The sequence below is a fragment of the Crotalus tigris genome, unplaced genomic scaffold, assembly GCF_016545835.1.
Source record: "Crotalus tigris isolate CLP2741 ecotype Arizona unplaced genomic scaffold, ASM1654583v1 scf7180000017987.690289119674:8195010, whole genome shotgun sequence".
Taxonomy (NCBI): Eukaryota; Metazoa; Chordata; class Lepidosauria; order Squamata; family Viperidae; genus Crotalus; species Crotalus tigris.
In genome coordinates, this window is record NW_024096758.1 from 6,522,459 (window position 1) to 6,546,955 (window position 24,497).

Below are 24,497 nucleotides of genomic sequence, written 5' to 3' on the forward strand. Positions count from 1 at the left end.
TGTTATATGTTAGACATTGATCTATTTTTCTAGTGTTGTATAATAATTCCTTTGTGTGTATCCAGTACATGAATTTATGTTTCTATGAGAAGTAGTGTTTGCCATAAATTGATTTTGATAAATCCATTAATTTAGCTCAAAATGCACCAGTTGCAGGAAAACCATGCAACCTAATGTTTCATCTCCCAAATTACATCAATTATTGTGACCCCAGTGTGAAATAGTAACCTGTTCATGTTTACTTCCCCAGATGCTTTTGATGAAGTGTCCTGCAGGACCTCTTTGCCAGCATGGAAACAAGAATTAATCCAGTCGGAATCAAAGTGGCTTCAGGATCAAATCTGGAGAAATACATATCTGCCATCTGGCAGAAAGCAGTCTTCATGCCATGATGTGTTTTGGGAACCTTTGACTCAAGCAGTTCTTTCCAATGTGCTGTACAGCATTTCAAGTCCCAGTGCACGCCACAATATCCCAGAAAGAAATGAGTGTTTTGAAAGGCCCTTTTCAATGTTTTGCTCTGTGGATGCTTGCTGTCCTGAACATGGGCTGAGAAGCTCTAAAAGCCCTCCTATGAACATGGAAGAGTTAGCATTCCACATTTCTGAGGTTATCATCAATAGCCTGTGTGAACGAAACATTTTGCAAGAGAGTATCAACAAAAAAGGTTTTCACACTAGGAGATCAAGAAGAATTTTTGTCCCACCTCTCTGTTTGGCTGACTTTGATAATGTTTATCAACCTCTCGTGAAAGAGGTTAATAATGTATTGTCACTGGAAATTGAATTGAGAAGCAGATATGGAAACCGAGAGAGAATTGGAGATAGTTTGTCTCAACAGCATTTGATTTCTTCACCTCGCTTAAGTAGAGCTTCTAGGGGTGATTGTAGAGGATCCAGTGATGTCAAAAGGACCTCCTGTCTCTCCACAGTGGATCAAATAGCCCTTAAAAACAGGAGGCTAAATAATGTTGCTTCTAATTTGGACAGTTTCATCTGTAGCCTGAAAACCAGTGAGTCAAAAAATATTGTCAACAAAGTTCTGCACATCATTTTAGATTCGTTATGGCCTGATCAGTCACAGAATGATTTTGGCGGGTCCTATTCAGATGCCCGATCTCGAAATATGATGCCTTACCAAAATGCGAATAGATCAACTAAGAAACAGCTACTTTATTCCTCGATGTGTCCACATGCTTGCAAACTTAGTAATGACCTATTTAACAGCAACTTGGGTCTGTCTCCCAAGTCTGTTGTTCTCTTGGATGTTGTGAGTGAAAAACTGATCCGGGCACTTTTGGATAAATGCCTCTTGACAGATAATTTTATGGGCACTTTTGCTTTTGATGAATTTCCAGAAAATGAACAGCTTCATGATGTGAGGAAGCTTGTTTGTGATGATGAAGTTTTGCCCTATTCATACAAAGAGATTAAAGTCCAGGAGGTTGATTCCAGCACCTCCCTTTTCACATATGATGTTAGATACACAGAGGAGCCATGGTTGGAGGCTCAGTCAGGAGTATCTTCCTGTGAATCAGCCCTTGATGTTTTAGCTCACACTCTGGTGAAACCTGTAATGACAGAGCTTTCCTTCAGCATTGAGCATCCCAGACAAATTAAAACTTCTTCAAAAAAGATGGTTGAATTCACAAAGCCAGGATCTAGAAAAGGACATGGTCAAGGATTTAATAAAAAGCATGCCCGCTATGGTAAAAGTGAAATGTGTTCCTCATCACGAAGTAGAAAATCAGAATCTAGGGCAACTAGTCCAGGAAGGCGTCAAATGAGAAAAAGAGAAAGAAACCGGTCCGTTCTGGATGCAGCAATCCAGCGTAGACCAGTTGTACCCATCTGCACATCACTTGCAAAAAAACCTTTGTTTGCAAGCTGCAAAAAGAAGTACTACAGAAAAGAAGTGGTGACAGTGACAGAACATGGAGATCATCAACTCCAGCCAGTTTTTTCTGCTATTTATTCTTCACTGTTTCTGGAGAACATTGTTTCTCAGCTTTTGATCAAGATCTTTTCTTCACTGCAGAACAAATATGATCGAGATTCTTGTATCGACCTTCATGAGATGAACCGATTGTTTGTGCATGCACTGATGGAGGAATTTAAGAAAGCTGGTGTTGGAGTCTTGCAAAGAGCTGAGGAGAAATCATACTTCTCACTTGTGGATAGTCATACTGTCAGCAAAATAGCTGACTCCATTTTACGAGAGTTTGGATTCCAGTTAGCAGCTGAGGGAGACACAGGAAAGGACATAGAGAATCTAGCTGAGAGGGCAGCTGAAATTATCCTGACAGAAATTTTGGATTATCAGTTGCCACCAGCCGTGTTTAGGAGATTACCTCAGAGTGCTTTCAGAAATGTTAAACCTGGACCCATCATCCAAAAAATTGAGCACTGTGTCTGCTTTCCTAAAGTAAAAAGGAGTAAGCCACCTGCTCCAGCATACGTTACCATATTGTCTGAGAAATATTTAGAAAGAGTAATAAGTCAACTGCTGACTCAACTTTTCCCACCTTCAGAGGATACTCCCTGCAACGAAGACAAAAGAGAGATGTCAGATGTTGACTTTAATGAGCTCTGTTCCTATATAATCAAACATGTAATGAAGTCCATTTCAAAACACAAAATCTGGGTAGCAAAAAAGGATGACCGATGCCGATTACATTCAGAGAAAGAGATTCAGAACATGGTTGATTCAGTCTACAGAAACATGTTAAAAAAGTCTGGCTCGCAATTCTCTATACAAAAGGATGTGGAATGCAGGAATACTGCTTTTATTGATTGCATGACCAGCTTCATAATTCGAGAAATCACTAACCATCATCTTCAGACTTTTCTTTCCAAAGATGAAGACTTTCTGGAAAATCCTGAGCCTGAAGCCTTGTCTGAAAATATAGTCAGGACGGTTTTGGATAGTATCAGTGAATCTTCAGTGTTTTCTACTGAGGTTTTCCCAGCTAAGTTTTTAGAAGAAATTGTTTCCAGGGTTTTATCTAAAATATTTTCTGCTTCCATAGATGATAAGAAAATGTCTAAAGGACAGCCTGAAACTGAGCTTTGTGAAGTGGTTAAAAGGATAGCCAGTTCAATCAACTTGCAGTTTGGCAGAGCTTCGGTTACAGGGGTGCAAAAAGGAGAAGAACAAAGTCTTGGAGCCCCACTTTCCGCTGTCATGGATGATGTGGTAGATTCTGTATACAACAATATAGCGAGAGAAAAACAGATGATTTTAGGAGGTGATTTCAGTCGCAAAAGAAAGAATATAATTTATGAAAACGTTAAAAAATTGATTGAAAAAGGCATCTCTGATTGTCTTTTACACCCCCTTTTTTCTGGAGATTTGTCTAGGGTTTCGGGTTTACCTAGACTAGAGGTTAGTGATGCTGTTAAAGACAAAGAATTCCATGAGGATGAGAGTTGGCCACCATTTAGCACCTTATTATCATCAGGGTTCCTAAAAGATCTAATCACTGGTTTACTCACAAGGATTTTCCCTTCCACACCATCCAGAGATACTTCATCCACTTGGAATAAAACTGCCATGTCAGAATCTGACTTAAACAAGCTCTCCACTCAATTGCTCAATGATGTTCGGCTGAAACTTTTAAAACATGAAATCAGAGTTATAAAGGACACACACCCTGAACAGTACCAATATTCCGAGGAGGATGTTCAGAACCTGACAGATTCTTTATGCAGCAAGATCATACAGAAATCAGGCTCCCTTGAAGCTGTCCAGAGAGATGTGAAAAATAAGAGCAATGCCCTTATTGATCAACTAGCTGGCTTTCTGGTTGGAGACCTTCTCCAGCAGCATGTTGAAGCTTTTGTCTCCAGAGACGAGACTTCTGGTTGGGATAGAGCTGCTGCAGGAGACTCTATGGGAGGATTAGAAATTTATAGAACTGCTATCAAGCCCTTGGACCTCAGAGAAGCAATTAAGAAACAAAGAAGTTCACCTACTTCTTTGCTGGGAAATATTATTTCTGAATTGCTTTCAAAAATTTCTGATACATTCTCAGATATCCCTCTTAGTGCCTCTGGGGAAGATGTAGGAGATGTAGCTATGAGGTTGGCAAAAACGGTTACAAAAGAGCTCGCCAAAGCTCACATCAATGTTCAAGAGGGTCCTGATCAGCCTCTTGGATCCGCTCCGCCAGATACAAATGTAGCAGACCAAGATTCATCTTACATAGATTCTATAGGGAGTTTTCTGTCTAAAGAAGATACAGAAGATGTAGAGGATGCTTCACCTTGTCAAACAACCACTATAAAAATTGAAGAAGCTGTAGATCACCTACTTCATTCAGCTTGCCCATCAAATGCATTAGAAGCAAAGTGCCTCATTCAGGAAAATCTGATGGAACAACAATGTGATCCTCAGGAGAAACCTTCAGTTTCGCCTTATATAACTCTGATTTCTTATCCAGTTTTAGAAGCTATCATTGATAGGTTATTTGCACATATTTTCCCATTAGCTTCTACTGCTGCTGCAACTTCTGATAAAGGAGAAGGTCTATATGGACCTGAATTGCAAGACAGACTTGCCCAGCTTAAGATGGACATCATGGCAATAATTTTGAAACAGGCCATCTGGACCAGCACTTATGGCAGTGAAAAAGAAACTGGTATTTCAGAAAAAGCAATAGAGAACATGGTGGAATCTGTGTATTGTGATGTTCTCCATGAGGTTCTGCTGCAGCAGCCTTTCTCAGAAGACAGAGAAAGCTTAAATAATTTGTATGTCACGCAGATAGCTTGTTTCATTATTAATGAAATGTTTAAGCATCATCTTCAATTTATAACATCAGAATATGCACCATCTTACATAAACCAAGATGCTAGGAACTTTCCAGACTCTGAAATAACTGTATTTCCTTGCATTGCCTTAGAAAATATGCTTAATCAGCTCTTGGAGAAGTTATTCCCCAATCCAGAGAATATTGCTGACTATACTGGAAAATACGATGACTTTTCTGAAACAGATTTCACCGAGATGGCTGCAAACCTGAAAGGCTGTGTTGTTACAGAGATTTTAGCACATGAAGTCAAGATGGAAAATGTCTCCGAGCGAATCCCAGACATGGATCAAGAGACTGAAGAAGACATTGCTAATTCAGTTTATAACCAGCTCTTGCAAACATATCAACCTCAAGGTGAACTTCAAAATACTCTCATGGTTCAAGGGAATGGCACTGTGCATGAAATTGCCAAATTACTCATAAGAGAAATTTTAAACTTCCACTTCCACCCGTTTTTGAGTAGCAATGATCCTTCTGAATGTTTTAAGTGGCAGAAAGAAAGGCAACAATGTTCCAGACGCATCTATTCTGTCCAGTTTTTAGAGGATGTGGTTGTTGCTTTCTTTTGCAAATTCTTATCTTCCCCTAATATTTTGGCATATTCTAAGGACACTAATTTATCAGAGAAAGAGATGAGAGATCTAGTGATTGAACTTGTAAATGGTTTGGTAATTGAATTAAAAATGTCAGAAGTTAAGGTTATGCAGAGCACAGGAGAGAATATCTGCCTTCCACAGATAGGTGCTGAAAAAGTGATTCAAATAAGTAACTCTATTTATGAAAAAATACTGCAACAATTTGGTTCAGAATTTGAGATTTTTAAAGCTTTTCAAACAAATAGCTGCCTGCTAGCAGAAAAACTGGCTCTGATCATATTAAAAGATATTTCTGATTTCCAGTTGTTGCCTTTGTTTACTGGTGATACTTCTCCATATTTGTTTTCATTTGTGGAAGCTGAAACCATTGTTGACAGAGTTGAAACTCTCCTCCCAGAACCTCCATCCTCTGGTTCTGTATTTGGAGATATATTTGTCAAGATATTACATCGAATATTTCCATCTTGGCTCCCTGATAATAGAGCAACTTCTCCTGATCCAACAGTGAATGAAGAAGGGAAGAGAAGTCCCTCTATAAGCCATTTGAAGGAAGAACCAAGTTCTGATGCCAGCAAAAGTATTGAAAACATATTACAAAATATTTGTAAAACAATCTATGTAAAGTCTGGATCTCCAAACAGAAAACAGGAAAGCACAGCTGAACAGCTAATGGAAACAGAATTTCTCAGTAAAACAAAACAATTAATGCAGTTCGAGAATGGAGGTGATACTTATTCAGCATCCTTCTTGAAGGACATCTTTAGTGGGTTAATTAGCAAATTGCTCAAATCTACAGCCAGTGTGTGTATGCTAGAGAAACAAGGGGCTGAGGCCGAGCCTTCACTTAAATATTTAATTGAATCCATTTTAAAGGAGTTTGCAAAGTCCCCAGTAAAAGTGCTACAAATACCTGAAGGTGGGCAGAGTTTCCCAGATGTGGAAAAAGCAGAGATTGCTAAAATTATCCATGCTTCTTTATGTAGCATTTTGCAAGATCAGAGATCTGGAGTCCCAATCTACACGGACAAGGAAAATGGTCACACGTTTGCAGAAAGATTGGCTAGTGCAATAAAGAAAGAAATTTTAGGCTATCAGATTCAGGAAGTACAATCAAAGACATTCCAGGATCCAGCCTCTAAACCTTTTGAATTTGGAGAGATGGCTAAAAAAGTGTTCACAGAAGTAAAGAAAATCAGTACTCCATCCCAGATAGATACTCCTTGTCCATTTCTAGTCTCTCAGAGATTTATCTTTGATGTCCTTGCTTTCCTCTTATCTAAAATCCTTCCTCTTCCTACACCTTTCTCTACATCTACTGATACAGAAGATCAATGTGCAGAATTTGATTTTATTCACATGAAACTCCTGAGCAAAGTGATGGCTGAAATCTCAAAAAACAAAAATGCAGAGGTTAAGTATCTTGATGGTGTGCAGCCCAACCGTGTTTTCAGTCAAACTGTTGCCAACTCAATCTATAACAATCTTTTGCCAGAATTTGGAAGTACTTCCGATGTTCAAAAGTGCATCAGAACTGGCTGTACAATTCTTCTGGAGAGGATTGTGGACATTGTGATCAAAGAGATTTCTGGGAATCAAATACAGATGTACTTTACCGAAGAGTTAAACCGACAGCAAGAAGCCATTGAAGCTGAGAAGGCTCTTGAGGATCAGTATGGGGCTAGTTCAGAGCCATCAGAGGGCCAGTCACAGTTGCGAACCCACCTGAAAGGTTTATCCACTTTAATCTTAGAGGAGATCGCTGTTAAACTTCTCACAAAAATGTTCAGTTCTCTTCCTCTGGATGAAGTGGATACAAGCCATGTTGCATCTATGGAGGAAGTGGCAAGAAAAATTATTAATTCCTTGCAGAATCTCCTCTCAAATGGTAAACTTACAGTGTGGCAGCATGATGACTCGGAAGACTTAGCCTCTGAAGATAGCCGAACAGTTGGAGAAGTGGTTGACTCCGTTTACTCTGATATCCTAAAACACTCCAACTCTGAAACTTTTCTGTATGAAGACTTAACTAACAGCAATGAAGACTTCGCTAATAGAGTTGCCTGCTTCATGGTGAGTGAGATTTCCAAACATGACTTTCAGCCGGTCAGTGACTCAGAGAAAGAGATACCCAGCCCCAGTATGATAAAGCTAGAATCTGAAAAAATTCTCAAAAAAATTATTTCTGACATAGAAGCAGGACAAAAATTGAACAACATCTCGGATACTCAAACTGCTGTAGTGTCTGTTGCTTTCCTGGAAGAGATCGTAAGCCGCTTCCTGATAAGAATCCTAGTGGCCCAATATAATTTGGGAATTCATAAGAAAAAAAGCTTATCTAAAACAGATGTAAATGAAATTGCTGGCCAGCTAAAAACATCTGTGGAAAAAGAGATGTCAAAGAACAAGATCAAACTGATAGCTTCAGATAATCAGCTAGTGCTGGATCCGGGGTATGAAGAGGCAGTTAACCAAGTTGTCCATTCTGTCATCAGCAACGTCCTGGAGAAATCAGGGTCTCAGAAAGAACTATATACTGATATGACAACCAAGCAGGAGATATTCCCGGAGCAAGTAGCCAGTATCATTATTAATGAGATCTCCAGCAGCAACCCAGAAAAGCCCTTGGGCGATAATTCAGAGAATGAAACCTACAGTGCCATGGAATTGGATCGCATTGTAAGCAAAGTCCTTGCTCAAGTTAACTCCCATATGGAACTGGAGGAAAATAAGTCTCTCTTAGAACTCTCTGGCCTGTCAGAATGTCGAGATGAACCCACCCTAGCCAACCTATCGCAGGCAGATGAAGCGCCACTGAAGATCGTCCCTTATATTGGTAAAAAGCCTCTGAAAATTGACCCAGACATAGTTGGAGACCATTTAGCAGTGCTATCCATAAAAACGGAACCCCTGGAGAAATTGAAAAAGACATGTTTATCGAAGATAGGTTTGAGTTTAGCAGAATTAAGAAGAGCCTCTGCATCAGGCAAAAGTTTAGCCCATAATCTGGAGGCTGCAAGTGTTCCATTTACCAACAAAAAGAAGGAAAGGCGCCCATCTTTGGATATGACCGGGCGCCTTGCGGTGAGACCAAAGGAGGTAGGGTGAGACTGCTTGCATGAAGTGAGGTGGCTTCTGTTAAATACTCTTTATCTTTTTCCTTTTCAGTATGTTACCTCAGCCCAAGTAAATACTATTTGGTTCCAAATATTCCCCGATGAATAGGCCCATATAATTTCCTTTGTAATACAGATAGCCTTCAACTTACGACCAGGGCTTAATAACTGTTCAAAATTGTGACTGAACAATTAGTAGAACAGCTTGCCTTCAGAAGTTGTGGGTGCTCCATCACTGGAGATTTTTAAGAAGAAATTGGATTGACAACTATTTGTCCTGAATGATATAGGGTCTCCTGCTAGAGCAGGGGGCTTGACTAGAAGACCTCCAAAGCCCTTTCCAGCCCTGTTATTCTATATTCTACGTTGCCAAGCTTGAAAACACAATGTTAGAGCCACAAACACATAACTATAAGAGGGGTTTTGTTGTTGTTCCTTACCTTGCAGGTCTTTTTAATTTTCTAGTATTTGTTTTCCTTCTAGGGCAGAGCTAAGCATGCCCTGGTGATGACTGTAGAATTGCTGGCATATCTCTGGGCACTTTCTCTAATGAGTGCTTTCCTGACACAATAAAAGATTGGTTTTGCATCAATTTAGTCAAACCAGTCATGATTAATTTTGCCATTATTTGACATTACACATTGCTGTGAGACATGTGGTAATAGGTTTCTTTCATTTAATGTGATGTACAAATCCAATCGTGAATTCCAAATTGTGGATCTTTTCTTGGAGTGGACTTATCATCACATTAAGCCAAAAATAAACAAATCATGTTATGTTATGTGTGAATCAGTGAATGGAATAAATTTATAACAATGCATGTTTGCATTATTTTAATAGTTGTTTTCAGTTATATTATTAAAGGTGAATTAAAATACCATACAGATAATCCTCAACCTATGACTAGAGTGGACCCTGCCCATTATGGTCCATGGTGGTGCAGTGGTTAGAATGCAGTATTGCAGGCAAACTCACTGCTTACTCCAGGAGTTTGATCCTGACTGGCTCAAAGTTGACTCAGCCTTCCATCCTTCTGAGGTCAGTAAAATGACGACCCGGATTGCTGGGGGCAACATGCTCTGTAAACTGCTTAGAGAGGGCTGTGAAGCACTATTAAGTAGCATATAAGTCTGCTATTGTTATTTACTTATTAAATTTTTATGCCACCCATCTCACCTAAAAGGTGATTCTGGGTGGCTTACAGATTATAAAAACAATCAAACAGAAAAATAATTAAAATATTAAAACTATTCCAATTAAAATTTTAAAATGATAAAAAAAATGGTCATAAGTCATGACAGTAGTAAACTGGGTCACCCTGTGACCATACCCATTTTTACAACCTGTTTTGTTGTATTAAGCAAACATAGCAATTGTTAAGCAAATGTGGTGGTTGTTAAACAGACAAGTGAAACTATTGTACTGCAACCAAACAGGACAGGTACAGTCTTCAACAAATAGTTAGGACTGTAGAAAAAACAATTGCAACCAGCCTGCCTTCCATAGAGCAGGAGCCAGAAAGAGGGTTGAGAAAATATCTACAGATCTCTCACATCTTGGACATAAATTGTTTCAACTCCTGCTCTTAGGATGCTGCTATAGGGTATGCATGCCAAAGCAACCAGACACAGAGACAGTTTTTTTCCCCCTCTCATATTATCACTCTGCTAAACACTGAATTCCCACAGCACTGTCTTATGCCTAAGAATATTTACCCATGTAGTAGTGCTCCATTACATTACTATTATCCTTCTCATCTTTCCTATTAACTTCTCCTAGTAGTATCTTATGATTTGTCACATTGTTGTTTGTATCTTATGATTTATGATTGCATCTTATGATTTATCACTTGGTTGCTTATATGTACACTGAGAGCTTATGCACTGGAGACCAATTCCTGGTGTGTATCCAATCCCACTTGGCCAATGAAGAATATTCTAATTCTATTCTAATATTCTAATTTAATGGATTCACTGTCCTAAATACTAACTGATAGAAAACAGACCAGGATATCCATGTGATATGTGGGTTGGCTTCCCTCTTGGATTTCAGCCTGTCTGCAGAAACTCCTTCCAAAGCCTGACGAAGCCGGACATCACAAAAGTGGAACTGTTGAAGGATGTGGAGAGCAAGCAGGACCTCATCATTCGCCTGGTAGCTCACGACATTGACAGCCAGGATCACCCTGCAAGACGGGTTTTCGAAGATAGTGAGAGTGACGAGGAGGAACAAGTACTGAAGGAGCACACCTCTTTTTATTTTGCAGTCCCACCTTATCATCCGCCACATGAAAGTACAGTGTTTTCAGTAAGCAAATAGTTCAGCCAAGGGAGGCCTCATGGGAGAATTTCTGGGGGCAACTCTACAAGTAGATAATTCGCAACTGGGGCTTTAACAAATGCACACCGGGAGAGTGCGTCCTATACAGGTAGTCCTCAATTTCGCAACTGACCCCAACATTTCTGTTGCTAAGTCAGACATTCGTTGAGTGAGTTTTGCCCCATTTTGTGACCTTTCTCGCCACAGTTTTTAAGTAATACACTGCAGTGGTTAAGTTAGGGACCCGGTTATTAAGTGAATTTGGCTTCCCCATTGACTTTGTTTGTCAGGAGATTGCAAAAAGGGATCACATGTCACCAGGACAATGCAACCATCATAAATATGAGTCAGTTGCGAAGCATCTGACCTCTCTCCCCACGTCTAAAAATTGCTTAAAATCTCAAATCTCAGGCAAGATCATCAATATCTTGACATTGTTACATGGTTAGTCCTCACCTATCGACCACAATTGGGCTCCAAATTTTGGTTGTAAGTTGTTGCAATTGTTAAGCAGTTGTTAATATGTGACCTGCTTTGCTTTTACAACTGTTTTTATGACCATTGTAAATTGTCTTTAAATAATTAAATTTACAGCATTGCAAATTGTAGTAATGTGACCAGGGGTTGCTATAACTGGTTATAAGTGTGAGCTGGATGCCAAGTGCACAAAATGCAATCATGTAACTGTGGGCTAAGTGCAGCAGTCATAACTTTGAAAATGGGTTGTAAATAACAGTTTTTGAGCCTGTTATAACTTTGAACGGTTGTTAAGAAAATGCTTGTTAAATGAGGATTACCTGTATTTTCCTATGAATATCATATGCCCGACCTCTGTTCTAGAAAAATCCTATTGAGGAATCAGAAATTTTAATATAGTGTTTACAAGAAAACTCTTGAGCCCCTTAGAGAATAGCACATTTATCCAGTAATGAGCTTCTACAGTGCATAATGTGCTATTCTCAGTCAGAAGAAGTATTTTAGATACAAAGAGCACAGCCATTCAGCTGAACAAAAGCACCCACATGCACCCACAGCAAGAAAGAAGGATTTTTTTTAAAGTACCGTAATAATCATCGTACCACATTCTCCATGGAATTGATAATCTGTGGTCAAAGTGGGCCCAAGGATTTTGAGACCCCTCTCTTCTCATTTTAATGCAGCAGAGTCTGCGTGGCTCCCTAGAAACAAAGCCATCCCTCTGGAAAAGGTTCAGTTCGATGAGTGCTGGATCCAGCATTGGTGGAGTTTGGGTCCCCAAAGATAAAAAATATGAATCTCCTCTTCCGGAACAATCCCCATCTCTGACAAACCATTTACATGAGGTAAGGCAAAAGAAGACTTTCTCTGACTCAAATGATCTTTCTCTCCATTGTTTTTTGAAGAAAAACTAAATGAGTTTTGTTATGTCCCGAGCCTTGCAAACGGCTCGGGCGTTTGCAGGCAGTCCCGGGCAGGTGCAAAGCTGCCCGGGACCAGACAGGCTGTCGCCAGCGCCGTGCGCATGCGCGGGTGCTGGCGCGGGAAAAGTAACCCATTTACCCGGGAGTTGCCTATATAAGAGGCTGCGAGGCGTTTGGGCGAGCTGAAGCCATCTTCCTGTAAGCTGAACGCTGAATAAAAGAAACTGAGAACTCCAGCTGCTTCTCGTGTCTGTTTTCCCGCCAAGGACGCAACACTGGCGACGAAGGTGGGATGCCTTGCACTACCTGGAAAGGAAAAAGTGTAAGCTTACCCAAGGAGTCCTGAGCGGCGGAAGAGGAACGGTGTTGACTCAGCAGCTGCCCGCCAATCCAGTGCGCATTCGGGGGTAGGCTGGCTGATAGACCCGTCTCCTGAAGATCCGAAGATGGCGAAAATCGGAAGGCTTGCGGAATTCGACGTCTCACATCCAGAGCGGTGGGAGTCCTACGTATCCAGAATGGAGAACTACTTCAAGGCAAACCAAGTGAGGGAAGATAGCTTGAAGGCTGCCACCCTGCTTTGCGCTTGCGGCCAAGACGCCTTCGAAATCGCAGAAAACCTTGCAGCACCTGTTCCAGTAGAGTCTGTAAGCTACGCAGACCTGAAGAAGCTGCGGAAGGACCACTTCCACCCCAAGGTGTCCGTTATCTCATGGCGCCACACCTTCGAGCAGAGGGATCAACGGTCCGGGGAGTCAGCCAAGGAGTACATCGCCGCGTTACGGAAGGCCGCCAAGCCCTGCGAGTTCAAGGACCTCGAGGAACGACTGAGGGACCGATTCGTGTGCGGGTTGAGGCATCGAGAGCTACAACAGAGACTTTTCGCTAAGGAAGAATTATCCTTCCAAGACGCTTTAAGGGAAGCCACCGCGGAAGAAGCAGCAGGCGGCGCCGTCAAGAACATGCGGCCGATCAGAAGCAGTGCAGAGGGTGCGTCCGTGCACCAAGAAGACGTCCGACGAAACTCCGAGGAGGATCAGGACGAAGAAGTCGACCGTCTACACCCCGCGAAGGGAGAAAATCAGAAGGAAAGCTCTTCAGCTCCGCTCAAGTGCATCGGCTGTGGAGGTCGCCACAGGAGAACCGACTGCAAGTTCCGCTCCGCTACCTGCCGGGCATGCGGCAAACAAGGGCACATTGCAGCTGTGTGTCTGGGCCGACGAAAGGCACAACCATCAAGAAGAACGCCTGAAGGGTACCAGAGTCCCCAGCCAGAATAGGGTAGGTTTTTGCGCTTCGCGTAGAAACATTTGTAGGACAGGCACACACAAGCCCAGGAAGAAAAAGCTGTCACTCAACGTGAAGCTACAAGGGGTTCCATTATCTATGGAACTAGACACAGGGTCCGCCCGTTCCATCATTTCATTGCATACATTTAGGAAGATTTGTTCCAGTAGTGGGACTAAGGCCAAGTTAAGGCCTTCTGATATTGTATTAACTGATTTTCAGAACTCAAGAGTGTGTGTTAAGGGGGAGGCCACCCTTAACGTGCAATACAAGAGTTTTGAAGGTCCACTAGACTTGTTAGTAGTAGGGGGTGAAAGAACGAGTCTCATAGGACTCGATTGGTTTGAGGCCCTGGGGATACACGTCACAGGACTCAACAGCTTACAAACACTCGACCTACAGGAAGTCTGCAAGGAATTTGCAGATGTTTTCAGCCCCCAGCTGGGCACATTCAAAGGACCACCTGTGTCCTTAAAGCTAGACCCCACTGTCACTCCCATTAGGATTAAAGCAAGAAGGGTCCCTTTTGCTTTAAAAGTAAGATTGACACTGAATTAGACAAACTAATCCAACAAGGAATCCTAGAACCTGTTGATTCCAGCCCATGGGAGACCCCCATTGTCACGCCTCTAAAGGCAAATGGGGACATTCGCATTTGTGCTGATTACAAATGCACACTCAATAAGGCATTGCAGCAACATGCCTATCTGTTCCTGTGGTCAGTCACATCCTGGCCTCTCTCAAGGGGGGGCGTGTTTTTGCAAAGCTTGACCTAGCTCAAGCATATCAACAGCTGCCTGTTGATGATGATGCTGCCATAGCTCAGACCATTGTGACCCACAGGGGAGCCTTTAAAGTAAAAAGGCTACAGTTTGGAGTGAATGTCGCTCCTGGGATTTTCCAAAGCGTAATGGAAAACACACTACGAGGTATACCAGGGGTCTGCCCCTACTTTGACGATGTCTTGATTGCAGGAGACTCCACACACATTCTAGCTGAAAGGCTTAGGGCTGTCCTGTTAAGATTCAGGAAATCAGGCCTTAAGCTCAGAAAAGACAAATGCAAGATTGGGGTGCCTTCTACTGAATTTCTGGGATTCAAAATTGATGCTGCTAGGATCAGCCTGCTGAATCCAAAACTAACTGCTATTTTAGAAGCAACAGGCCAAAGTCCAAGGCCGAACTTCAGGCCTTCCTGGGCCTCCTGAATTTCTACAATTCTTTTCTTCCACATAAAAGCTAGTGTAGCTGAGCATCTTCACAGGCTACTAGACAACAAGCTGTGTGGCAGTGGTCACAAACGCATGAGGGTTGTTTTAAAGAAGTCAAGGCTTTGCTCACTTCTAACAGTGTACTTGCACATTTCAACGAGTCCCTTCCTGTTTGCATCGCTTGTGATGCGTCCCCTTACGGGGTTGGAGCTGTCCTGAGCCACCTCAGGTCTGATGGAACTCAGGTTCCTATTGCATACTACTCCAGAACACTGTCTTCTGCCGAGCGCAACTACGCTCAGATAGACAGGGAGGCTCTGGCTGTTGTTGATGGAATTAAAAAATTCCACGATTTTCTATATGGCAGGCATTTCACGGTCTTCACTGACCATAAGCCTCTGCTGGGACTGTTTACCACACGTAAACAAACTCCCCAAATCATTTCCCCTAGAATGCTTAGGTGTCTATTTTTCTGTCTGCATATGATTTTTCCTTACTCCACAAGCCTGGGAAAGAAATGGGCCATGCTGATGGCCTCAGTAGTTGCCTCTGCCAGTAGTAGAAGCTGACCCCGCGCAGCTGTCAAACATTCTTATCAATCAAGCCTTGCCCGAGCTTCCTCTTAGTGCCAGGGATGTTTACCGCTGAAACAGGTACAGATCACACACTTCACGTGTCGCTCCTGGGTCCTGTCGGGTGGCCTGAGCACTGCCCTAGTCCTGAGTTTCAGAGTTTCTGGTCCAAAAGGAACGAATTGTCCCTTCTCAGGTTTGTTTGCTTTGGGGAAACAGAGTTGTCATTCCCACCTCAATGAGGGCTAGGGTCTTAGAATCCCTCCACGAGGGTCATCCTGGCATTGTTCGTATGAAGGCTCTTGCACGCAGCCACTTGTGGTGGCCTGCTTTAGATAAAGATATTGAGGCTAAGGTACACGCATGCCACATGTGCCAACGATCTCGCCCAGAGATGCCCCAAGCTCCTGTGCATAAATGGGAGGAAACACAGTCCCCATGGTCTAGGGTGCACATTGACTACGCTGGGCCCTTTCAGGGCCAGTTCTTCTTGGTCCTTGTTGACAGCCATTCAAAATGGCTTGAGGTTGTGCCTGTCTCATCCACCACCACTGCAAAGACTATTCAGGTACTGAGGGGGATTTTTGCTGCACACGGGCTGCCAGATGTCATTGTGTCTGACAACGGCCCTCAATTCACCTCCTCCGAATTCCAAGCTTTCTTACAGGCAAACCTGATTCGTCATGCCACATCTGCGCCTTTTCACCCATCCACCAACGGTATGGCTGAACGCATGGTGCGCATCGCAAAGGACGCCTTGAAGAGACTCACCTACGGGGACTGGCATCACAGGTTGGCTGACTTTCTCCTTTCTTATCGCACCACACCGTCCACTTCTACAGGGAGAAGTCCAGCTGAACTTCGTTGGGGGCGCCAACTTACTACTAGACTTGACCGGTTGCATCCGGACAGACTGCCTTCATCTACCTCACATCCTAGGGCACCTAGACAACTACTTGTGGGTGCCCCGGTTTGGGCTCGCAATTACGGGCCTGGTCATACATGGGTCCCCGCTTCTGTGTCCAGGATCACAGGTCCTCTCTCCTCCGAGGTTGCCCTGGACAACGGTCGTGTCCTGCGTCGGCACATCGACCAACTCCGCTCTAGGCGGGACTTTTCTGCTGACACTCCTGGGTCTTTTCCAGGGGGGGAGGGGGACCCTTTGGAGCAAAGGGAAGGGCAAGAGCTACTGCCCATCGCCACTGAGGGAGCCACACACGGCTCGTCCCAAGGTTCTGCAATTGCTCCGAAAAGGAAGTCTTGGAGCTTACCCACACAACAGGCACTCACGCCTACTCCAGCCAGGGAGTTACCCCGGGGGAATACTCACTTTCCACACACAGCACACAGCACTCCAGCAACGGAGGATACCCGGGGGCATCCCAACAAATCATTCCCCGCAAGAGAGCTGGCACACAATGCCCAAGGTTGGCCTGACCTTACCCCAAATACTACAGGGGGTCAAACATACACAGAGCTAGTCGAGGAACCAAGTCCCGACTACAACACCCCTAGCACAAATCAGGGGACACCTGAGTTTTGGGAGAGTACATAAACCCACACGAGCCCAAACACAGAATGGGGTTCAGGGAATAGACAGCCTCCTGACAGGTCTTGGACTGACCTAGGGGGTTCTACAGAGACGCCCAGCAGTGGCTATCACTTCAAGGGGCCTGAGGGTCTACAGCTAGGTAGGACAACCAGTTCACAAAGCAACAGAAGCCCTGGCCTGACGAGCCCGGTGGGCAAGCAAGCAGGCCAGGCATCGGGGCACAGTCCTTGGAAGACACCAGGGCACAGTAGAGAGAACAGGCTCATGCCTCCCTCCAGTCAGGGGACTTATGCCAGTAACCCAGAGCTAAGAAGGTCACAGAGAGCAAAGAAATCTCCTAAGTACCTAGAAGATTACATAACATTGTTGGCAAGACAGAAGCCAGTAAACAGTGGGAACACTGGGGAGCAAATTGTCGTGTAAAATAAATGTTGTATGTTGATAGTAGTTTTAGCCCGGGGGAAAGGGGTGTTATGTCCCGAGCCTTGCAAACGGCTCGGGCGTTTGCAGGCAGTCCCGGGCAGGTGCAAAGCTGCCCGGGACCAGACAGGCTGTCGCCAGCGCCGTGCGCATGCGCGGGTGCTGGCGCGGGAAAAGTAACCCATTTACCCGGGAGTTGCCTATATAAGAGGCTGTGAGGCGTTTGGGCTGAGCTGAAGCCATCTTCCTGTAAGCTGAACGCTGAATAAAAGAACCTGAGAACTCCAGCTGCTTCTCGTGTCTGTTTTCCCGCCAAGGACGCAACAAGTTTCATCTTTGCTTGCTTAGTTAAATATGCCCTATTCCGTTTCCCTTCTTTTTAAAGCATTGTTTCAGGGACATTCCCTTCCCAGGCCACCGTGACCATGATGTGGTGGCAGGCTTCATAGTCATTGTGACCTTTAAAAATGACCCTAAAGGGAATGTGAGCTCCTGACAGGCTCACCTTTACTGGCAAAGTCATGGCGGCAGAGAGAAGCTGAGAGGAATTTGCCACAGAGATGAGGGCAAGGGTGGTTATGCAAAGATGAGGGAAGTTGATTCACTTAAGAGAAAAACAACAGACCAAAATGAAAACTGGAAGGAGACAAAAAAAAGAGGAGCTCAAAGTTGTAGCTTGGAGATTGGCTATGATAGTGAGTATTTGTCCATGCAGTCTCCAAGGGTCAAGCCCAACAATGGCACAGAACTAATAAACTAACCCATTGAATGTAATTTTGGGAGAAATGGCTTCATACATTTAAAAGTTTTTTTTTAAAAAATGTTTCTGCTTTCCAAATGAAGCGCTGGCTGGAATGTTAAGAACCCTGAGGTCCTAACTGTAATGGTCTTTCTTCCCTCCCCGCCAGGCTGTTGCCTCTTCCCCTGGTCCTCCTGTTATTGAAAAAGGCCAGAGCACCCCTCCCGGGTCCTTGCAGCCTGATGTGCATTTTGCAGAGTCTACCAAGAGGTAAGGATTTGGGGACTGGTTAGGCCTATAAAGTGATTCAGAAGTTTACTTTCCTAACACAGTTTTTAAAGGAAGACCTTTAGAGGAAGTCCTGAATTCTAGGCTCCATAAGACAGGCAGTGACAGGGAAACAGGTTTTCTTTGCGATGACAGCCATCACTCTGAACAGTTCATAGGCATGCACATACGCATGCTATATTCAATATGTGAGGGGCACATACTTACAATTTTTCCCTTTCAGACCCAATCTATTTCTTTTTTTTTATTGAAGAGTTTTATAAAAGTTACAATATAAACCCCCAAACCAACCCACCTTATACTCCCCCTCTCCCTTCCCCACTTCCCAGAGCTGATTACAGGGTTACAATTATAGTAATCATAATCTAACTAACATTAACCAACTATATCAATAACCAAGTCCATAATGCGCTTTAACTCCCCTTTAGCATAAATATAAACAAATTAAAAGTAAACATAATAATAATAAAAACATAAACAAACATAATATCCTAATTATTAAACAATACAATATCCAAATTGTTAAACAATACTAATAATAATAATAATATTCCACTATAATAAACTATTAATAATACTCTAAGATTTACTCATAAACTAAGTGGAACTTTTTAGTCCCATATTTATTCTGAATATAATCTATCCATCTTCTCCAAACCGAAATGTATCTTTCTTGTGAATGATCCTTCAAATAAGCAGAAATCTTAGCCATTTCTGCTAAATTTGACACTTTAAGCGTCCATTCTTCTATAGTAGGCAAGCAATCCTTCTTCCAATATTGCCCTACCTTGCTGCTGTTATCAAATTCAACATCAAATTAGTTTCTTTAATATCACAATCCGTAATAACACCCAGGATAGACCCAATCTATTTCAAATGATACTATATTGAATGTTTTAATCATTACAGTTATTGAATGCTGCCGATTCACACAGCCTCCTTGCCTTGATGCAAAGACCCCACTAGACATTTCCTGAGTACAAGCCAACTGCCTGGGTCTCAGTGTCCTCCTGCGGCTGAGACAGTCTGAACATAAATTATTCTATGTTTTGGAAATGGTTTTTTTTACCCTCACACTCCACCTGAGGATGTGATGTACGGGTAGTCCTCAACTTACAACCATTCATTTAGTGACTGAACAGTTATTACTACAGTTACAACGGCTCTTGGAAAAATTATTTATGATGGTCCTTGCACTTGCAGCATTGCAGCATCCCCATGGTCACATGATCAGAATTCAGATGCTTGGCAATGGCATGCCTTTACAGCAGTTGCAGTGTCCTGGGATTGTGTGATGGCCATTTGCGACTTTTGCAGTCAACATCTGAGCAAAGTCATGGGGGAAGTCAGATTTGCTTAATGACCACATCACTTAACAGCTGCAGTGATTTGCTTAACAACTACGGGGGGAAAAAATCATAAAATCTAGCATGTCTCAATAAGTGCCTTGCTTAACAAGACCAGAAATTCTGTTCTCAGTTGTGGCTATAAATTGAGGACTATCTGTACAGGAGATATAGAGCACATCGATGTGATTGCAGCTGGTTCTGCTGGTTTCTTGTTGGATCTGTAATGGTATTTGGGGAAGACAAGGGAATGGTCAGATAACAGACAGCATAGCCCACCTTTGGACAGTAGGTAAGATAAGAGGCTCAGAAGAGACCCTCTCCATAAAGGAGATTAGGTATGTGTGTTTGTGTGTGTGTTTGTGTATGTGTGTGTGTGTGTAAGAGAATTGTAGTTTCAGACTTGCAAGATTCTGTCAATGTAGCTTTACAATAAAGTAGAATTAGTTCTCCTAGTTGTGGGGAGACTAACAGGATCACACCTTCCAATTTGGCTGTTACCTCTTCAATCTATTTTTGGCTGCAAAGGTATTCAAAACTTTTTGAATCTTTTTTATTTTGTTTAAATTGGTTAACTGACCGGTAAACCTGAAGCGCCTTGAAATTGTTTAGTCCTGTCAGCTCTCCCAAGTAAACCAGACAGGAAACATGATCAGATGAGCTAATTCTACTTTATTGTAAGGCTACTTTAACAGAATCTTGCAAATCTGAAAGTACAAATCTCCTATTGTCACTTTTAACAGCCTGATCAATTAGGACAGGTCTTTTCTAAGCTTCTTTTTCTGACTGTTAAGCAACTGCAGGCTCCTCTCCCTTTTATCTCATCATTCCCTAGAGCCTAGGCAGCCTCTCTTTCCCTTATTCCTTAAGGTCACTCCCATATATCATTACAAGCCCATATTTCACATGTACTTGAGCATGCTTGGTACCAAGATATTGTAAGGTTTTCCACTTAGCCTCACAATTGCCCCAGCATTACTCAGGAATTTAAAAGAGCCAAAGAAACTCCTGAGGCGAGATTTCAACAAAGATTACAACTTTATTTTGATCAAAACAGAGAAGGGCTGCCTGATTCCTCTTCGTGGCTGGTAGAGGAATGAAGGCAAGCAAGCAGAAAAGATGTCTTCCACCTTTTATACCTTTCCAGAACAAAAAGATCAGTTCTTGGTATCAGGCATGAGATGGCACAAAAAACCACAATTCTTAGATGATGACTCATACACAGCAACCCAGGCTCCATCCGTAACTCCTTTTCCCCCTCCCCTTACTGTGCTCTTTTCATATAAGCAATCACCTATACCTAAAGCATGAAGCCCTTACTTTTCCAATATATCCTTCCAAGGTGGATAAAATTAGGACTTAGATTGTTGGGGACAATATGCTGTCATTGTAAACCACCCAAAAAGTTCTGTAAAGCACTATGGGGTGGTATATAAATCTAAGTGCTATTGCTATAACCAGGCCTCTCAGGGGCTTCACAGAGAAGGCAAACAAGGGGCTTAAACACTGGCTTAGCTTTCAGTTTATGGTGATCCCTTCCTCTATGCTTCACAGAGTCTGTTTTGCCCTTTTTAATTTATTAAAAGTGCTGCGGGTATGATTAATCACTTTATACTTCACATTATTATAAAACAAAAAGCCAACATTTTAATTTTAGTAGATAAATAAGTAAATTACATGTAAATTGAAATACAGGTAGTCCTCAACTTACAACCACAATTGAGCTCAAAATTTTGGTTGCTGAGTGAGACAAGTAAATTTTGGCCCATTTTATGATCTTTCTTGCCACAGTTGTTAAGTGAATCACTGCAGTCATTAAGTTAGAGACACCGTTGTCAAGTGAATCGGGCTTCCCATTGACTTTGTTTGTCAGAAGGTTGCAAAAGGGGAACACATGACCCCAGGACACTGCAACTGTCATAAATATGGGCCAGTTGCCAAGCATCTGATCACGTGACCATGGGGATGCTGCAATGGTTGTTAGTGTGAAAAATAGTCTTGTCACATTTTTCAGTGATGTAACTTCAGATGGTCACTAAATCAACTGTTGTAAGTCGAGAACTACCTGTAATTTCTCTTATTAGTCCTAAATCTCCAGCTTCACTGGATGATTCCAGATTCTGGAATTACAAATAAAAGGAGAAAAACTTGGATGTATGTGCTTTGTGCAGACATTGAATACTTCAATATGCTTTAATGAGCACTTCAAATTAGCTTGCTTGTGCTTTTGAACAACACAAATGGAGAGAACAGAAAGACTCTTAAAAAGCTGCAGCTCATAATCTGGTTCTTGTAACCTTCCTCCATGTGGAAGGGAATTGTGGTAAAATTGCTACATGCAATCGTAACATTTACAAAAACTAGAGGCAGAAAGGTAAATTTCTACAAAGCTGTTCAGACAACTGCCTTAATAAATGGTCCACATAGAAAATAGCATTATCTTCCCTGAGGCCTTAATTTAGAAGGGAGTGCTAAATATGGAGTGGCTGGAGAGAAACAGTGACATTTTTATTATTTCATATTATTTTGCTTGTTTTTCAGTGATGAAAAAGATGCATCAATTGAAGAAGGTAACTATCATAACTGATTTGAAACAGTTAAATGCCATCTGAATACTGTGCTATTTTTTGTCATCTTTAAATAGGGGTGGGTAACATGTGATCTCAAAGTTACATAAAGCCTAAAAGGTACCTTTTTGTGGTGTTATAGATTCTTCCAGCTGTGCTATCAAATTTTAGTAATATAATTGCTCAAACGTGATGCCGTGTTTTTCCCATGTTCTGAGATGGAAAGCGATCAGAAATTGCCATGTAAATATTAAGAGACACATAAAACAATTAGAAATTCCCACCCCCAACAGAGAAAAGCAGAATATCCTCAGATATTTCATAGTCCTGCTCTTTTTGTATTATCATCCACTCATCCAGTCACATCCAAAATGCTAAGCGTGTCTATCCCAGCCACCAAACTTTTGCTCATCTTTGCCTTAGTTGCAAAGTTCATATGAACACTTCCATGCCAAAAGAGCCTTCAGGCAAGTGAGGACTACACGGTCCATGCTCTGTGAGAGGAGGAACATTGAACTGTCCCCTCCCTCCCAAAACAAGAATATTACTCCTTAAAAACAGCGGACTCAAATGCTAACTGGGCCTCTTTGCAATTTTGTTCCAGCTCTTGTTGGCATGCATCTTTCCCGGGATACAGAAGAGACAGCTGCCATTGAGGTAAAGAGTTCTTAATGTTCATAAAAGTATCCTTGCCTGTGGAGAAAGAGATACTTTTTTACCTTTCTCTTAGAAAAAAATCCTCTGGTTTTAGAACTTTGTAAAAATGGAGCTTGGTAAAGGCATTAGAAGGGGCATATGCTTCTAGCTATATCTCTGGTACTGAGTAAAAATCAGGAGTTCAGTACCACTTTTTCTGACTAAAACTTTTATTAAAAGTCATAAACTTTCATAAGGAATATGGTGGCTTATGTGGTTAGGATACTGGATTGGAGGTTAGCAAGCCCACGTTCTAGACCCAAGTGTTATTGTGGGGCAGTGTCAGGCCTGCCCCAGCTAAGTCCCTAGGAAAGAAAGACCCTTGCCTCCATTGAATTGAAGTGATAGGTTCTTTTACTAAGGATTACTGGTTGCCACAAAAGTAAGGCTAGAACTAAAATTCTCATGTAAAGCATTACAAAGTTTTCCCTTCTCCCCAGGCCCAGCCCCGCCCCCCCTTTGAGCAGTGCGTCTTTGTCCAATGGCATGCTGCATAGGTGTTTTTGGAACCACTCAGATATTTGGTGCCATTTGGCAGAATTCGCATTCCTTTCCCAGCTCCAAGGCCTTGAAGACTGGAACAGACCAGCTCTCACACCTCTGCCTTCCATCAAGTTTGTCAACCTGGAGTGCCTCAGAAGTGCCTCAAGTGTGATGTAATAAGCTTTCACGAGCTACGCAAAAGTTTTTGACTTTTAATAAAAGAAAAGATGCTATCCGATTAATATGGCTATCCTAGAAAGGTTGTGAATGGAAAATCCTGGGCATTCGAGGGTCAGTTTGGTGTAGTGGTTAAGGCACCAGGCTAGAAGCCAGGAGACTGAGTTTTAGTCTTGCCTTGGGCATAAAAGCCACCTGGGTGCCTTTGGGCCAGTCACTCACACTCTCAGCCCAACCCACCTCACAGGATTATTGTTGTAGGGAAAATAGAAGGAGGAGGAAGGATTATTGTGTGTGTTCACCACCTTGAGTTATTTATAAAAGTAATAAAGGTGGGATATAGATTAGATGAGAGGGGGGGGATGAGAGATGAGATATAGTAGCTGAGGGCAAAGAAGATGCCACATGCTTTTTGGTGCAATCAATTTTTCATTGATGAGTCTTATCAAGTTATAGGCTCCATTATATCAGAGAACGTAAGGGTTTTTCCAGTGCTTATCCCTTATCATTTATGTGTTTATATTAAAGCCAAAATATCCTAGAGATTTAGATGCCTGGTATCTGTTAGCTGTTCAATATCTTCTGCTTCTTGGTGTTTGCCTGCTTGGTTGAAATATCTGCTTGTTATTCACAGTTTACCTAGGTCACATGGATGATGTGATGAGAGATTTTCTTTTTCAGGTGCCTTGTCACTGTGTCTGATGATGATTTGGACTGAGAGGGAATGACTGGGACAAGGTCACCCCACTGGCTTCTGTGTCTAAGGGAAGACTAGAACCTGGGTGCCCTTACTCCAGCACTTAAATCATCATTCTACATTGGATCTTGATTGGCTATTCTCCATCCTCTCAAATGCTGTCTCTAATTAATCCGGACAATATTGTGAAGGCTCATAAAATATCTTTCCTTGTAATCACCA

At 42.4% G+C, this 24,497-nt stretch overlaps 1 protein-coding gene across 4 annotated transcripts in view; it reads left to right on the forward strand.

The window, feature by feature from the left end:
* Positions 1-24,497, forward strand: part of FSIP2 (fibrous sheath interacting protein 2) — a 60,104-nt gene that overhangs the window by 33,676 nt on the left and 1,931 nt on the right. For 3 of the 4 annotated variants that reach the window (XM_039346212.1, XM_039346214.1, XM_039346215.1), the window contains 6 exons: positions 251-8,505; positions 10,575-10,829; positions 12,002-12,163; positions 18,191-18,291; positions 22,197-22,225; positions 22,827-22,879. In XM_039346212.1, coding sequence (XP_039202146.1) covers positions 251-8,505; positions 10,575-10,829; positions 12,002-12,163; positions 18,191-18,291; positions 22,197-22,225; positions 22,827-22,879 — 8,855 coding nt within the window. The remainder of the gene's footprint in view (positions 1-250; positions 8,506-10,574; positions 10,830-12,001; positions 12,164-18,190; positions 18,292-22,196; positions 22,226-22,826; positions 22,880-24,497) is intronic. The other variant, XM_039346213.1, reaches the window with a different exon arrangement.